This window comes from Magallana gigas, chromosome 4 (assembly GCF_963853765.1).
Source record: "Magallana gigas chromosome 4, xbMagGiga1.1, whole genome shotgun sequence".
In the NCBI taxonomy this organism is placed as follows: domain Eukaryota; kingdom Metazoa; phylum Mollusca; class Bivalvia; order Ostreida; family Ostreidae; genus Magallana; species Magallana gigas.
In genome coordinates, this window is record NC_088856.1 from 29,989,706 (window position 1) to 30,007,997 (window position 18,292).

General features: G+C 34.1%; 2 protein-coding genes across 2 annotated transcripts; both read left to right on the forward strand.

Moving 5' to 3' along the window:
* The first annotated feature begins 247 nt into the window (after nt 1-247).
* Nucleotides 248-2,763, forward strand: LOC117682143 (tripartite motif-containing protein 2-like). Its single transcript, XM_066081973.1, has 2 exons — nt 248-339; nt 1,015-2,763. Exon 2 carries the CDS (start codon nt 1,022-1,024, stop codon nt 2,678-2,680), a length of 1,659 nt encoding a protein of 552 aa, XP_065938045.1. The 5' UTR covers nt 248-339; nt 1,015-1,021; the 3' UTR covers nt 2,681-2,763.
* Nucleotides 2,764-14,477: 11,714 nt separating this feature from the next.
* Nucleotides 14,478-17,599, forward strand: LOC109620450 (Tripartite motif-containing protein 3). Its single transcript, XM_066081992.1, has 2 exons — nt 14,478-14,602; nt 15,190-17,599. Exon 2 carries the CDS (start codon nt 15,203-15,205, stop codon nt 16,865-16,867), a length of 1,665 nt encoding a protein of 554 aa, XP_065938064.1. The 5' UTR covers nt 14,478-14,602; nt 15,190-15,202; the 3' UTR covers nt 16,868-17,599.
* The last annotated feature ends 693 nt before the right edge of the window (nt 17,600-18,292 follow it).

The window sequence follows — 18,292 nt, forward strand, 5'->3', positions numbered from 1 at the left end:
TATCTTTTCTTCGATGATTAATATTACTATAGATGAACATTTTTATAATAATAATTATTGGGGTTTTTTTTATATTAAATCTACATGTACTTGTGTCTAATTTTGTACATTATCAAAATAATTAATAAAATGAGGCTTAATTCAAGAATATAATGAATATTTAAATCTCTCATGCGAAAAAAATAAGCAAATCAGGCAATATTGATCCATACAACATATAGCGATGAACGGGGAATAACTCCTGCATCTTTATCAGGTGGTCGCATTTAGAGCAGGATCTGTCATGTTTTGGGCACGCATACCAGACAGCTAGAGATTGTGTAATTTCTTGTTAACAAGGTTTGTAATATATCTATAGTTGCATATTCACTTAACCAACACATATGTTGATAACTATGGTGATTAAAACATGTAATTCTAATCACTGTAAGCTACTTTCGTTTTGAATCTTATGTTCTGCATTGGAACAATGTACTTACCAGACGCAACCATGGCAACAATACCAACCATTTTTTTTTATAAACTAATGATTTATAAATGCATTTTCCATTAGGTACGTAGCATCAAAGGGGTGGGGTGGGGGTGGGGTTGGCAGCAAAAAATTTTCTGGACAGCTCCTCAAATTTACATATGAAAACATGATGAAAGAGTTGACCCCCCCCCCCTTTTTGAGACCAGGTAAAAATTTGTAGTAAAAATAAGAAAAATGAACAGTAAAATTAAAGTTATAGGTGAAGTACAACACACCCCCATCCCATTTTGAATTCGTCTCCCTACCCACCTCCCAACTTTCATAAATGATGCTATGTGCCTGTGCATTTATCAACATCTGAATGAAAGAAAAATCCTGAAAGGTGGGGGGGGGGGGGATATATTTTATGTGAACATTATCATTATCAAGAATTTACATACAATATCAATTCTCCACTATCTGACTGAGGATTAAAACAAAATTCTTATAATTGTCACTGAACAAATACACTGTAAGAATAAGTCTTTAAGTTTTTTTCACAGATCATCCATGGATCCTCATTCTAGTGCCCAGGATGTGCACCAATGTGACCTTTGTGAGACCGCCATAGTCTACAGCTGCTGTGACTTTTGTCATGTCAACCTCTGTAAGCCATGTATAGGCAAACACATTTCAGATGGATGCGACCAACATAAAATTGTGCAACTCCAAGAACAAAGATCGACCCTCATTTATCCCAAATGCAAAACGCATCCACAAAATAATTGTGAATTTCAGTGCAAAGATTGCAACAACATTTTTGTTTGTTCTTCCTGTACTGAATCTAAGCAACACAAGGGACATAATTATGAAGAGGTAACAGAAATTTACAAGACAAAGAAGGAAGATATAAAAATGGATATAGAAAAGATAGAAAATCATATTTTCCCAACATATGAAGAAATTGAACGCGTCATGAAAAATCAGCTTGCCAACCTGGATGAAGGATATGAGAAACTTACAACAGAAATGTCCAAACAAGGAGAGCAATGGCACAGAGAAATCGACGCCATCATCAACAAAATGAAAACTGAAATCAGCAAAATGAAAGTTAAACACAAAGACGTTTTAAGAAAACACTTGGATGAAATCAAACTGATTCACTCTTGCATAAAAGAAACATTACAAGTCATAAGGAAAATTGAGATATCAACTGAAGTGGCCCCAACCATTGAATACAACTCCGAGATCAGAGACTTTAGAAAGCTTTCACCAAAGATTCAGGTATCACTGCCAACATTCATTCCAAAGCCAATAGACCATGAGAAGTTAAACAGTTTGTTTGGAAAGCTCACCCCATTATCTGCAGCTGTAGAGGAGAATGTCTTGTCACTTAACAAAACCAACGCTTCATCCGGATATCTACTGGATGAACCGGAGCTTGTTGTCACAATAGAGACTGGGTATGAATGTCTACGCAGTGTTACCTGTCTTAATGAAGACAGGATCTGGACAAGTGGAGAGACCAATGATATCAAATGCTTCAACCTTCAAGGTTCACTTATCCAATTAGTCCACACTAAATCAGGGAAATTTCCAAATGATATAGATTTAGACAGTGATGGGGATCTCCTGTACTCTGACTGGAAAGCTAGGTCAGTGTATAAAGCAAAGAATGAAGAGGCAACAGAGTTGGTCAAATTACAGGGATGGAAGCCTGGTAAGCTGTGTGTCACCTCCACTGGTGATCTCCTGGTTACCATGTTCAGGAATGATGAAACTCAATCCAAAGTTGTCCGTTACTCGGGATCCACTGAGAAACAAACCATTCAATTTGATGATGAAGGTAAACCTCTGTACTCAGGGAATAATAACGTTAAATTCATCACAGAAAACAGAAACCATGACATCTGCGTTTCTGACTGTATTGCCGAAGCAGTAGTGGTGGTTAATCAGGACGGTAAACTCAGATGGAGATACACTGGTCATCCCTCAATAAAGGAAACGTTTGATCCTCGTGGTATCACAACAGACAGTCAATGTCGTATCCTGACTATAGACAACGAAAACCAATTTATCCACATTCTGGATCAGAATGGACAGTTTCTCCGTTACATTGATAACTGTGATCTGGAGGATCCGTTTGATTTATGTGTGGACAATAATGACAATTTGTTTGTGTGCGAGTATTTGAAAGGGAAAGTAAAGAAAATCAAATATTTATCATAATTCTATGTATGAAACAAAGACTTATATAGAGGACTAGCCACACACAGTCACCAATTTTCTTTGTATTTCATACTTGAATAGACCTTGTAGTAAATCATAAAAAAAAATACACTAAAATTGGTTGCTAGGGGTAACTGTTGTTTTGGTAACTAAGGCTAAAGACTGAAAATAGCAAATCTTACCTGCTACAAAGTCATATAATAAAAGTTAGCTATCAAAGACACAAAACAACTTTTGTCATATTGTCAACTTTCACTTCAGAGAAAAAAAATTGATAAAGAAAACCATACATAGCAACAGATTTTTTTTTATGTAAAAATTCTGATTTATACAAATTGCATCAATTTAAGGACATACCAGTACTTGATTTTTTTCTCAACAATTGATATCAGCATGATGAAAATATCACTTTTATGATTATGAATAATACCTGTTTAAACATGACACAGTGGCGTCGGAAACAAATTGAAAGTGTGGGGGCTAGACTAATCCTCAGAAATCTTGAAAAGCAAAAACAGAAAAAAAGGGAAAAAAAAAATCGAATTCCCAAAATCATCAAAATCCAAATCCGTTGGGGGGAAGTTACCTATAGTTCCAAAAAAAAATCTTATCTACCAAAATTTTTTTCCCCAAATCTTGAAATTCTTAATCCTTCCTAATTCAGGGGGGGGGGGGGCTTAGTATACCTGTGACTCCAACATCTCAATATTTCCATCTTTTCAAGGAAAATTTAGGAACAATTATCTTTCCTGCGAGAAAAAGTGTGTGGGGGGGGGGGGGGGGCTGAACCCTCTATGATGCTATGTGCCTAATGGTTAGGTCTAACTTTGCGAAAAAAGGGGGGGGGGGCTCAGCCTCCTCCCCCCCACCCCCCGGTTCCAATGCCTTTGTGACACAAAATATTAGACTTTTTCTGATTATTTCAGGTCCTAACCATAGCAACGGTTCTCAATTTACATTTTTAAATACCTTTTAAATTTCAAATTGAATGAAGGGCCATATTTTGAAATTCCTGTTTACTTAGAATACTATGAAAATATATGTTTCTCTATCAATTTGTTGTCTTTCTCTTGAAACATGTTGAAAAAGACAATTTTTTGTCATACTTTATGTCATATATAATACATTTGAATCTCTTATTTGTTGCCATTATCCACAATATGTTCTCAAATAAGCTTTAATTAAAATGCCATTTTGACAGCTTTATCCTCTGCTACCATGGCAACGGGACCACATAGCAACAAATAAATGGTGCTTGGCCTTTTCACTCATTAAAGTTTATCAAACTGTTGAGTATGAAGAAAATCGGTAGCTATGCCTGGCCACCAAGTGTTCATTCTTACCAAGAATACATTAAGTAGACATTCATCAATGGTAAAAATGTGATCCAAATCAAACAAATGTGGCCTTTTTGTGAGCAACTTTAATTCCATTGTTAGAATTGTTTATTAAATACAATAAAGCTTTAGTTTCCTCATACTAATCAATTCTTCAATTCTTTTCATTCATTTACTTGTATCAATAATGAGGATACTAAGGGGGTTTTTTTCATTGAAGATGGTTTCTCTAATCAATACTTTCATTTTGAAGCAGGAAATTCTTAGTTCACCATTGAGCATTGTGTGTTACATGTATATATACAGCTTTTATACAAAAAGAATGACAAGTAAACAACCATTTTTTCAGGTTTGTTCAAATCATTGTCCCGATGATAGGGGGCCACGATTGGGGGAGGGGGGGTCAAGTTTTACATAGAAATATTTTGAGAACATCTTTAAAAATCTTCTTCTAAAAAACTATTTGGCAAGAAGTTCTCCAATATGTGTGGAAGCATCCTCAGGTAGTGTTATATAATTCAAGTAACTATGTTCAAATCATGGTCCCCGTGGGGTAGGGTGGGGCCACAGTGGGGGACAGATTTTTACACTTAATATATATTTTGGAATACATGTATATAGAGAACATCTTTAAAAACTTCTTCTCAAAAACCATTAGGCCAGAAAAGCTCAAAGAAGATGGGGGAACAAGATAGAACATATGCCCATTTGGTTTAGTCATGAAATACAATTTCATATTTATTTTTTTCCAACTAAATATACTTGCTGTAAGGAATAAGGAATCATTCTTTGAGTATTATGAGGTGATAATTTCGGTCGGGGCGTGGTCAAATCCAATAAAACCCTTCGGGCTTTATGATGGATTCTACTACAGTTATTGCCAAGATCAAAGAGATGCCGCGGACATTATTCTCCGTTAGACCACGCTCCAACCGAAATTATCACCTCATAATATTCTTAGAATGATTCTTTATTACTTATATTTACATTATTTCCAATTTGTACACTTTAAATTTTTATGTAGCGCATGCTGTGTATTACTATGCAGCGCAGCCAATACCATTTTTCGGTTATGATTTAAGACACGCCCATTTTGTGTCACTCATGTTTTATGAAGTTATCGGGTTTCAGGGTTCACAATTGATTCGTAATGTATTGTTATCACAGACAAAGACAGTTGAAAATGTAAATATAATGTTACAATACAAGTTAACAAGAGCACAATATCTAACTATATTCAGTTTTGACTATTTTAACAAACGATAAGATAAAACTTGAAAAATAAATTCTAAAGTTAAGGTTGTCTCTAACCCACAACCTAAAATCCCTAGCTCTATAATGTTATCTAGTGTCTGGTGCTATAACCACTGAGCCATTTCAGTCACAGCAAATTCCACTGAATGCTATATGCGACTTCAACCACGAATTTTCGGACTTGTATTATTTTTCTAAATTAACGTTCAATTGTTGGGATACAAAATGACATTTTTAAAGTATAGTGGGTCATCTCTCCACGTTTTCGTTGATTGAAATCGGTTTGATTTCTTTTAAACCTTATATAGACTATGACAAAAATATGGAGCTCAGAACCACTCTATAAAAGAAAAGGCATTGAAGTTCTAAAATAGACACTATATGGAGGTTTTGACACGCATACGGCAGTTTAGATCAGCCTATTTCAAATATTTAACACATTTAAGAGTTATAAATATATGTTACGGTAAATATACTTTGTTTTCAATAATTTAGAAAGAAATTATGAGATTTGCTGACACATGTATTTTGATTTTAAAGTATCTTATCTTTCCTCATAAAGGCAGTTTACACGCCTTATTCACCCATCTAATTCTTATAGTGGAAGCATCCTCAGGTAGGGTAAATTCAAGTTTGTTTTAAATTTAAGTTTTTTAGTGTTATGTTTCATTATATGTAAAATAGTCTCTGCAATATTATCATTTTTATTGCAGTAAACAGAAAGTAACAAAAATCATTTTCAAATAAACTTTAAGTGAAAGATTGTGTATATCTTAAAAGAAAAAAAATTGTTACAGCAAGATACTGACATATTGTACCGAAGTTTGGTTCTCATCACAAGGAATTACATTTATCTGATTATTACGAGTAAAAACACATTTTTATTAAAATTTCTGCGATACAAGTCACTATATAATGAAATTCTGTTTATTGGCAATATTAAAGAGTCTCTAGACTCTAAATTGATCATGAATTATACTTGTCTTGACTTGTATAATTCCCCCTACTACTAACTGTTTACATGTACTGGGTATGCGAGTACAACACCCAGAATTAATGATTAAACCAAGATTATAATTAAAGTTACTCCACTGTTAAAACTTATTATTCGAATGATTTATCGATCAGATTTTAAGATCTAAAATACCATGTTCGCAGTCAAAACATTTTTCCTTGTTTCACTTAAAAAATACATAAGCAAGTTCACATAAAATAATTCAGCCGATATTGGTCTCTGTTTGGTGAAATCATATTTCAAAAAATATTCTTTATCGATCCATCAAATTGCTGGTTGTGGGGTGTCAGGAAACTTAATCCGAAATACTGAAAAGGATCGATGGTCACGGCCATTTTTAGACGTTAATTTAAATCTCCTAAAAAGAGCTCTATATAAATATATATGAAACTGATAAATTTTAAAGCTAAAACTTTGGATTTTTTCTTTACTTAATGTTAGTATATTAATAAAAATATCTTATGTCAAAGCTTAAGGTGGGTTGCGGGTTACCCATAAAAAATCTAACGAGAAAACATACCCTGAAAATTTTTCAATTCGTTTGTTAGCATTTAAACTTCATTATATAAAAAAAAATTATGAACTTTGCCTAAATTATTTTCATGCAAAACCGCCTCAAAGTTAATATCGTTTTTTTTTTCGCTGTTTTGACGCTTTTCTAATGAAATATATAGGAAAATGAACATTTTTTTTCTTCATTTTCGAAATGAAGTTATTTCAAGATATTGTCAATAACTTTTTAACAACTTAGACGAATCTAACAACATTTTCTGTACGTAAAGAAAAGGTTATTTACAAATTAATTATGTAAAAAAATTGATATGTGTTCTCGCTAGATATTTTGCATTTCCGATTATTTACCGAAAATTGTCGCTTTTCCGTATTTGACGTCATACTTGTAAGTACAACGTCAAAACTCGTTATTAATCTCTTTCATTAAATTTTCTTATAGGATTTACAAGAGAATTAATTTAGAATTGTTAAAACTGCAACTTTTTTCAGAGTTATATTGAATGAATGTCTAGGATTTCTCTTTTACATTAATATAGCACTATATAGCACCCCCCCCCCTAAAAAAAACCCCAAAACAAAAAAAAAACAAAAAATGTGGAAGTATAAGCACATTTTATCTGATATTACGTACATGTACACATTCATACATTTATAACATTTGAGTAAAAGTGATTTTTTTTTTCAAAAGATAAAAGTGCTTATGATCAGTAAACTAATTAAAAATACATAATATTTTTTAAAAAATGGTAATAATGAGTTTTTGGATAATTTGAAAGCATAAAAGAGATCATTTTATCTAGGAAGACAAGAAAAGAGAAGGCTTACTTGACCCTAATGAAACATGTTGTTTTTGTAAGATCACATACATTAACCATGATTCATTGTGCATTATTTTTAAAATTGTAGAACTTGGAAAGTTTTTCACAAACAGAATCAAGTTTTGTAATTTTCCCCCCTCAGCATATTTTTTATCCCTTCCGTTCCTGCCCGTTTTCTAGCTAAAGATATGTGAAATTTGCCATATTAATTCCCTCCGCGGCTAGATTGCTGCACCATCAAACCACTGAAACTTGACAGATATATTTTTTGGTTGATTAGTTTTTGATTGTTTTCCATGTACTTTTGACACTCTTTTCAATAGAGATGTCAATATGTTGACGTCGACTTCGGCGCTATGCATGTTTTCAAACTTCTGCTCCATTAGGTCGGTTGATAGACTTTCCAGTTTGTAGTTTGTCCTCTTCCTGCATGGATATTCTTGTTTGAAAAGATGTATTGAATCACTAAATCCAGCGATGTCCTTTGGGTGGTCATCCATCTTAAGTCTGCACATGGTCGACACTAGGATGCACGCATCGAACTTTGCATTGTGCGCAACAAGCAGCGGCGATTTGTATTTTTTCAGCCATGCCAGGATTCATCAACTGCACGTTCGCATGATGTAAATTCTACCGGAACAAGGTTAAAATGGTCAGTCCATGGACTTCAATGCCAGTCAGCTTTGATACGGCAGACGGGACAAAACCATTTTCTGGCATGATGAATCTCACAAAATGATCAGATGTTTTGAAATCTCTTGCCGCAATTTTGTATAATACTGCTTTCTGTAGCTGAAAATAAATACACACAATGTCTTACCTCTTTGAAACAAATGATTATTTAAATTCCATATTTTCATCACTTCATTATATGTATATTAAACACTTACCAAATCCTGTAGTTTCTAGATCAAGAACAATAATTGAACTAGAAGTAGACGGAGTAGGGGAGACCACCGTCCGTTTTTTGTCAGTTACTGGTAAAGGGATTTCTTGTATCTCTTCTTGAAGCTGAGCCTCCTCTTTATTTATTAAAACACCCGACTCGTACGTTGTTCGTCTAGTGCTTGTGCAGAATGCCGATTTTCCATCGCCCTTAGCCTATTCTGCTTCGCCTGGACTGTGACCTGTTTGGATCTCCTTATGTTTCTCTTTACGTCCAATTTTTGAAGCCTAAAGCTTTCTGCTGTGTTTTTCCAGGTGAAAGAGTGCACGTTTTGTTGACCTAGGTAATTAGAAGAGACAATTATGTATAACAAGATAATAAAAAAAAAATTCTTACACAAAAATATTCCGGTAATTCGGTCACCCATCACCATGACACCCCCCCCCCCCCCTAATTTACAAATAATAAACATGTGTATTCTTTTAAAATGTAAATACTTACCTCTAACAGATATTTGTGTCCATCATTTTTCTGTGCTACAGATGCAGACAGGCGATAAGCTAAACTCTCTGACCCAGAATAGTGCTGGGATTTTGGCGCCTTCTTTGCAATCATTTGGTTGAGATTCTCATTTGAATTTGAAGACTCTAAATCAGCAAGTTTGTCATTAGCGGCATATTTAGCGAATACACAAGACAATGACTTCCGCAGACCCTCGATCGTCGCGTAGGTCTTTGCCGTGCGGTAGCGACTTGTGCTTGTACAAATTTGGGGATTTCAAAAATCCGCATCATGCAGTGTGCATCACACTTGACATGCTCTCCAAATGCATGGGTAACAATAACCTCTAAATTTTTCTGCAGGGATGCTGGGCTACCTCGATTTTGCTGGACTGCGTATGAAAAACATCTCTTGAAATAGTTGATAATCTTCACTTTTTTGTTATCCTGTCGAAGTTTGTATAAATTGCTAGTAAGATTCTTGATGACATGATTTTTATCGCTAGATTTTGTTAATTCCGGGGAGATTGCTTTTTTAGCTCTGATGAATGTGGTTGTATCATCATCCATGGTTAGCTTTTTGACATTAAAGCCTTTATCTTTCAATGACTTGAGACATTTCACCGTTAAAAATGGTTCCATTCCCTTCGCGGATCCTGTCCAATTTCTCTTGCTGTTATGGTTTTAACTTGTGTTTTATTTCTTCTGGCGTATGTACACTTCCGACATGATGTGCATGCTAAACCGAATCCGAGACATTTTCTGGTGTATTTGCAGACAACGGTTACGTGTCCTGAAAGGCTGTCATAATTCTGACCCGTCCCTCGCTTTTGCCATGCCCCATCACAGGAAACCTGTGGAACCTGGGTACCGTCACCACTAGAACAGATAAAAAAATTATTTGTAGATATTATATGTTGTGTGTTTAATTCATGAGATAAGCATTTCATATTTTACTCTTTGGATATGATCAAGAGTGTTCATGTTTGGATAGTGTGTGCGTGCGTGCGTGCGTGCCTGTGAAAGGGGTTGTCTAAAGTTACTTTTCCATATACAATTATCCTGCGCCCCTCTTTCCGTCCCGGTTTAATTTACTTACACGGATTGTTTAAATATTTTTTTGAACAAATATCCCGATATATCGTCTGTGAGTTTGATGCAACAGTGTGCTTGAAAATCCCTTCTATATATAATCACCCCCCCCCCCCATTTTGACTAAAACATGTCGCTTGATAAACACAGCATAATATGAACAGTTATATATACATTATTCATGTGAAGTGTTAGAGTTAATTTTATTTTGCATAACAAAATAGAAGTCATTTTGCAATGTGTGTTTTTTAAATACTGTAAATAACTTTAATTGAAGTAATACCTGTTAGTACATATAATTTCATCCAGCAATGCATTATTGCATGATTTATCTGCAACCTCTTCGAAAGCACGTCCAACTTCTCTCTCTCTCTCTCTCTCTCTCTCTCTCTCTCTCTCTCTCTCTCTCTCTCTCTCTCTCTCTCTCTCTCTCTCTCTCTTTAAGAGTTTTGTGGTGGATTAATGAAATATTTTATTATGTTAAAGTGTTGTTCATTTGTTGCTCCCCTATGCCAACATTAATCATTGCTGTAAATGTAAAAAATCCAATCTTAATATGCCAGCCGATCATAATTATAGTATTGCATAGAGAATGGGAAGTACATTTAAAATACATGTATATCTTTGTCACTATGTTAAATCTATGAATATTTTGTCATTCAAAATCTAGAAATATATTTTGATTATATCAATTGAATTAAAAAATTAATATGGAATGCATATACAACAAAAAGCATGCAAATTCCATGCGAGAAATGTTTTGTGTAAGCAATATAGCTTTTCGTACGCGTGTAAACGGTAGCGTTTCGGACAATTCGTGCAAAACGTGCAAGAGTGTTTTTTTAGCAACCGTGTGAAACGTTTAATTTATTTTATTCGGAATTCTTCTCAAATTTTATCAATTATCTCAGATTAGCGCCCACATTCTACACTTCCCTAAACGTTTGTGATCGGCATGAAATTTATGTATACTCAGAAATTGATATATTTACATTTTCCAGTGTCTTTGCCTGTGATAACACTACGTATCGATTTTGTACTATATAACTCATAAAGCCAAATTGAGGCGCCAGCGGGGTTTGCTTATATATATTTTTAAAAATCGATTTGTAATTGGGGCGCCAGCGGGGTTTGCTTATTTATACTAAATATTTAATCGTATGATGGTTAAAAAGTATATAAATATAAGTAATAAGGAATCATTCTTTGAATATTATGAGGTGATAATTTCGGCGACTAAAATTCCACACTGCACGGATCCCATTTTCTGATATCTTCTCACAATTTAAAGAATCTGTTGCTTGTTGAGTTGGTATATACATTATAGTCAATGTAAAAACAAGTTGGTTTTTAAAACCTTTTAGACAGCACACATCATCACATTACAATGATAATCTTTATGTTTATGTAGCCATCCGAATTCAGGGTCAAATACTTATTTTTTTAAGGAAAAAAGGAGAAAACGGAAGTTGAAGAATGTCATCTTTTTAAAGTGTTCTATTCATAAAACACGCTATATTTTTTTTTATTTATAATAATTTGATTCTGGTTATACCACGCTTTCTGATTGGCTAAGAAATATTGTTTTAATCTACAAGTAATTGCAAAAAATGAATAATAAGCAATAAATTCAATAAGTATAAGTTACATGTATATACGATATAAAGCGGTTCTATAAAGCGCAAACTGGCCAAAACTATTTAAAGGGGATAGCACGGACTTATTTAGCTTTGAGTACGCTCCAATCATAAGGACTGTATTATGATTCTGGAAAAAGAGTGGTTTTGTGTTATTAATTTTCATTTGATGAACTAAAAGATATTGTTTATACCAACAGCTAAAGTCTGTCCCAAGTTATTGCTTCCATCACTTTTTGATGATTTTTGATAAAAATACACACACCTGTGAAAAAAGTACAGTTGAAATCGACGAAATGGAAAATACCCGAGATATCTTCATTGACAAATTATCCCTTTTCACTCATTTAAGTTTACAGAAACGAAAGCAAATTTCTTACGGAGATTTATAATGGGAAATGTTTTTATCTTTTCGGAAGTACTCGGGACACCTCGCGCAATTTTTCAACGTTATCATCTGGGCTTTATTATGGCTGATGCAATGCAAAATCCCCGTATTTTTGGATGTGTATTGAAATCTGATGAGGAGAGCGGGCGTTTCAAATCAGATAATCTGGACATTTTTCATATTACTGGATGAATGTAGTTTCAGCACAAAGGTATTTACTATTATAAAAATATCAAGCGAGTATAATGCATTGATAAAAACATAGCCCGCGTATTCTTTTTTTTTTTTTTTTTTGGGGGGGGGGGGGGGGTATTTAAACAATAAAATGCTTTCTTTGGTGATTCATTCGGGATATGAAGGTAGCGACATTGCAGAAAAAATACATAATCCGCGTTAGCGGGTTATGTAATTTTTTTCTGCAATGATCGCTACCTTCATAACTAGCATGAATCATCATGAAGAAAGCATTTTATTATTTATATTTACATCTTTCTTTGACTAATTAATAAATTGATTATCAAAAATAAGTAAAATTCACTAAATTGCTGTTAATGTACTTAAGTACCTTAGCTAACAGAAACGGCCAAATCGTCTCCTGTGAGACTCCGAGTCTGACATCATCATGATTATTTGGTGCAGTCCGTGATTTTTCTTAGGTCGCTGTAGGCTTCGACCAATCGTTAAACAGGGCGTGTCAATTTCACTCCTGTCGGTTTCTTCTCAGTTTCAGCCGCTGTAGATTTCGACCAATCGATAAACGGGGCGTGTAGATCTCAGTCTGGCTGTTTCTATAGAGCTATGAATTAACTATAAGTTTCCGTAAGAAATATAGGAAATAATACTCGGTAGATGTAAATATACAGTGCGAATTATGCATATATGGTATATTCCCAACTAAAATATTAATATAATTGATTAATTCGCTAGAATAGTAATTCTATTTCTGTCTTTTTCAATCCTTAGTCTATAGATTTTTAATACACTGAGGTTTTATTTAAAAAAAAAAAATGATATTTACCTAGTGAAAAAATATCGAGAGACTTTAACCAGGCAACAACGATAGCGATGAACAGGGAGTGACTCTTGTATTTTTTTTTAACTTTGACCAGATGCAGGAATTTTGGACACGCCTACCAGACAGTTAGAAATTGTGATATGTATAGCATCCTTGTTAGAAATTGTTTTTTGTAGCATCCTTGATAATGGAGATCAAACTCTGTATCTGAAGCTAGCCTTAGTGTTTCAAATCCAAAGTTGATCCATGAAAGTTCGTCAGAACAGTTGTTTTATCAGTCAAACCTGCATTTAACTATTTAAAAAGCTCACAACTGCTCCAGCATCAAGATAATCAAGATTAAGCACTCTATCTGAAGCTACCTCTACTTACACACCCATAGTTATATAAACAGTTCAAGTCTGACTAGATATGAGCAGAATTTATCATTTTATAACCAGCTTCAAGACCCGAACACAATTTGAGTTGCACCAACATCTTAAACTTGCCTAAGCATCTAGATAATCAAGATCACTCTGTATCTGAAACTACCTCTCTGATTCATTTAAATAGTTAAATCAACCATGCACATTTGAATTTGAAGTATTATTTATATAAACATAAATATATGACCTGCTCCAAAAAGCTTAACCTCCTCCAGCATCTGAAATTTAAAGAGTTACAGAGTATCATACTTGATGGTTGTTAGCTGCAATAATGTAGCCCTCTCCCGATTATTTTTTTTTGGGGGGGGGGGGGGGGGGTTGGGGAGGAGGGGGATCGAGGGAGGGGAGAGTAGACTACAAATCTATAGGCATCTCACCATGCGCGGATCAAGAAAATTTTCTGCCTTCATTTTGACTAGCAATGCATTGCCGTCTCGCTTCGTTTTACGAACATTATAAATTTAATGTGAGATGCACAAGGATTTACTTATTTTTCACAGGGTATAAACCAAAAACATTTAAAAACTTTAAATGTCTCAAATCTTTTTACAGTGAAACGTGTCTATAATTAGAGGGGGGGGGGGCTGGCGTACTATATAACTTCAATTTCACTCCTCATTTCCTTATTTTCATATCAATTTTTTACATACTCCCCAAAAAGTGTGGGGGGGGGGGGGGGGGGGCAACTCCATGATAATTCCATTTTTTATATGTAAATTTTAAAAAAATTGTTGCTGCGAGAAAAAGTGGAAAATGTTAATTCGTCAAAATAGTAATTCTACTTGTGTCTTATTCTTTACATGTTCTATATTTTTTAATAGACTAAACTTTAATTTTAGAAGAAAAAGACGATAGATATTTACTCTCAAGGAAAAATTATTTAGAGACTTAAACCAGGCAACGTCGATAGCGATCAACGGGGAGTAACTCTTGTATTCGTTTATAAATTTCTAATCAGGTGGTCACATTCAGAGCAAGATCAGCCATGTTTTGGGGACGGATACCAGACAGTTAAAGGATATGTAATTTTTTTAATAACAAGGTTTGTTTTCTTATTAACTAAAATTAAATTGCAAGCTATGGTGATTAAAACATATAAACGTTAGCCTAATTCTAATTAGGCCTAGATCTGAAGTTATGCACGGGCCCTGGAAGTTATTGTAAATATATTGCATGTGCATGTATAAAAAAGTACTTTTTTATACATGCACATGCAATATATTTACAATAACTTCCAGGGCCCGTGAAGTTATGAGTAGAAATACCCTAAAACGACTGTATTTAAAATTATAAAACTACTTTCGTTTTGAATCTAATGTTCTGTTTATTCAACTCCATAAACTACGGATAATCAAACGCAACAATATTAGCTTGAGTTTTTATAAAATGATTTATAAAGTTCTGAAAACTGTCTTGTAATTTATATCAATATCCGACGGAAACAAATTAAGGGGGGGGGGGGTAATTTTAATAATTTAGGTGATTTTTATAGAGAAATCAAAATTAAAATAATGTCAAATACAAAATCAATTCTTCACCGTGACAGTGTCTGAGAATTTAGAAAACATGAAAATCCTTTTATTTTTATAATTGAACATAAAAGTTATAAGTATTCAATATTTTTTTTAGAAATTGAACAGCCATGGATCCTCATTCTAGTGCCCAGGATGTACCTCGATGTGACCTTTGTGAGACCGCCATAGTACACAGCTACTGTGACTTTTGTCATTTCAACCTATGCATGTCATGTATAGGCAAACACATCTCAGATGGATATGACAAACATAAAATAGTTCCATTCCAGGAACGAAGATCAACCCTCATTTTTCCAAAATGTGAAACACACTCACAAAAGAATTGTAAATTTCAGTGCAAAGATTGCAACAATATTTTTGTTTGTTCTTCCTGCATGGCATCTGAACAACATGGCAGACATAAATTTGTAGAAGTTACAGAAGTTTTCAAGAAAAAGAAAGACGATATTAAAAAAGATACACAAGAGTTCCAAAATCATATTTCCCCTACATATGAAGAAATTGCACTCGACTTGGAAAATCAGCTGGCCAACCTGGATGGAGGATATGAGAAACTTACGACAACTATGTCCAAACAAGGAGAGCAATGGCACAGAGAAATCGACATCGTCATCAACAAAATGAAAACTGAACTCAGCGACATAAAAGAGAAACACAGAGACATTTTACAGAAACACTTGAATGAAATCAAACAGATACAGTCCCTCATAAAAGAAACATTACATGCCATAAGGAAAATCGAGAAATCCACTGAAGTATCTTCAACCATTGAATACAGCTCTAAGATCAGAGAGTTCAGCAAGCTTCCACCCAAGGTTAAGGTATCGTTGCCAACATTCATTCCAAAACCTATAGACCGTGAGAAGCTGTATAGTTTGTTTGGACAGATCACCCCATTATCTACTGCTACAGAAGAAAATGTTTTGTCACTAAACCAACCCAAAACTTCAGTCAGAGAACTACTGGATGAACCAGAGCTTGTTGCCACAATACAGACTGGGTATGAAAATCTACGCAGTGTTACCTGTCTGAATGAGGACAGGATCTGGACGAGTGGAGAGACCAATGATATCAAATGCTTCAACATTAAAGGTTCACTCCTCCAAACAATCAAAACAAAATCAGAAGAATGGCCTAATGATATAGCTGTAGACAGTGGTGGGAATCTACTGTACTGTGATGGGACAGATAGGACAGTGAACATAGTAAAGAATGGACAGACAGAAGTGTTGATCAAATTACAGGGATGGAAGCCTATTAATCTGTGTTTCACCTCTACTGGTGATCTCCTGGTTACCATGTACAGTGATGACGAAACTCAATCCAAAGTTGTCCGTTACTCGGGATCTACAGAGAAACAAACCATTCAATTTGATGATGAAGGTAAACCTCTGTACTCAGGGAGTGATAAAATTAAATACATCACAGAGAACAGAAACCATGACATCTGTGTAGCTGACTTCTGGGCTGGTGCAGTAGTGGTGGTTAATCAGGACGGGAAACTCAGATGGAGATACACCGGTCATCCCTCAGTTACCAAGAACAAACCATTTAAACCCCGTGGTATCACAACAGACAGTCAGAGTCGTATCCTGACAGCCGATAGAGACAACCATTGTATCCACATTCTGGATCAGAATGGACAGTTTCTCCGTTACATTGATAACTGTGATTTAAAGTATCCTACTGGTTTATGTGTGGACAATAATGACAATCTGTTTGTGTGCGAGTTCATCAAAGGCAATGTAAAGAAATTCAAATATCTAAAGTAGACATCATCAATTATAAAAATGTGATGAAAATCAAACAAAAGTGGCCTTTTTCTGACGTGTATATTGAATTTCATTGTTGGCATTTTCTATGAAATAAATTTAAACTTTGCTTTCCTTATACTGATTGATTCATAAATTCTATTCTTTCATTATATTATTAATTTTATTTTCAATTAAAAAAATATCTCTAATCTTATTCCATTATTTGAAAAAAGTAGCATTTGAGTATTGTTTGCATGTTATATAGAGCTGTTGTACCTTATCAAATAAATTGACAAGTGTCATGATCATCAGTGTCATGTCAATTACCAAGATAGAAGTAGATTTTGCATGTTGCTCAGTCCTATACAAACAATATGGTGGTATTACATGTACATACATGTATATGTAAAAGTTAATTTAATATTATCATAATATATTATTATTTATACCGGTAAATTATAAATAAAAAATATTTTAAGGGCTTAAATTGACAGGGATTATTTATAAGTATTGATAGAACATTCCTGAAACATATATAACTGTCATTAACAGCTGTTTAATGTACAAGAAAAACATTGCTTTGTATGTTTCGAGCAGAGGTTATGTAATTTGGGGCACCTGTTTTATTGTGTCAACTGGTCATAGGTAAATTCTTTGCTGTACTTCAACTCTTGTATGTATATATATGATTATATTTTTATTCAATATTGCTGTAGGTATCATTATGATAATAAAATCTAAATTTTTAAATCAGTTTTGAAAAGTGGTTAGCATAGTAAACTCACTTGAAAAAAACAAACATTAGAAATGTTCCGATCAATCATATTACAACCCCCCCCCCCTAAAAAAAAAACCAAGAGGTCCAGTATTGGTCCGGGGGTCACAATTTTAACAATCTACACTATCTTAGGATGCATGCATAGTAATCTTACAAATTTTAGCATTGTAGTTCTTGAGAAGAATTTTGAACACCTTCCTTATGTTTTTCCATATTGAATTTTGAACCCTCTTCAGGCTGCAGTATTGGTCCAGAGTCATGGTTATTAAGCAATGAAGTTATTGAGAACAAATTTAAACATTTCTTAAAAGACACACTCCTTATTTCACTGTTTTGTAATTATCTCCCTTTTAAAAATCGTTCCGTGCTTTATTTCAAAAATTTTGAATTGGCCCAGTGGTTCTAAAGAAGACGTTGAAAATGTGAAAAGTTTATGGATGGATTGGCGGATAATAGGTGATTATGCATGCAGAAATTCTCATTCGAACTTTAAGTTAATGTCAGCTAAAAACCCCAATCCACCCTTTAATTAATGGTAAGATTCACAGTCCAAATTAGAATACTCGTTGAAAATGAAGTCTTTTAAGAAAATAAACAACAACTTGTTAAACTTTTATGATTCTATTCATTTATTTTTTTTTTAAGTTTCATAAAGACAGAATTAA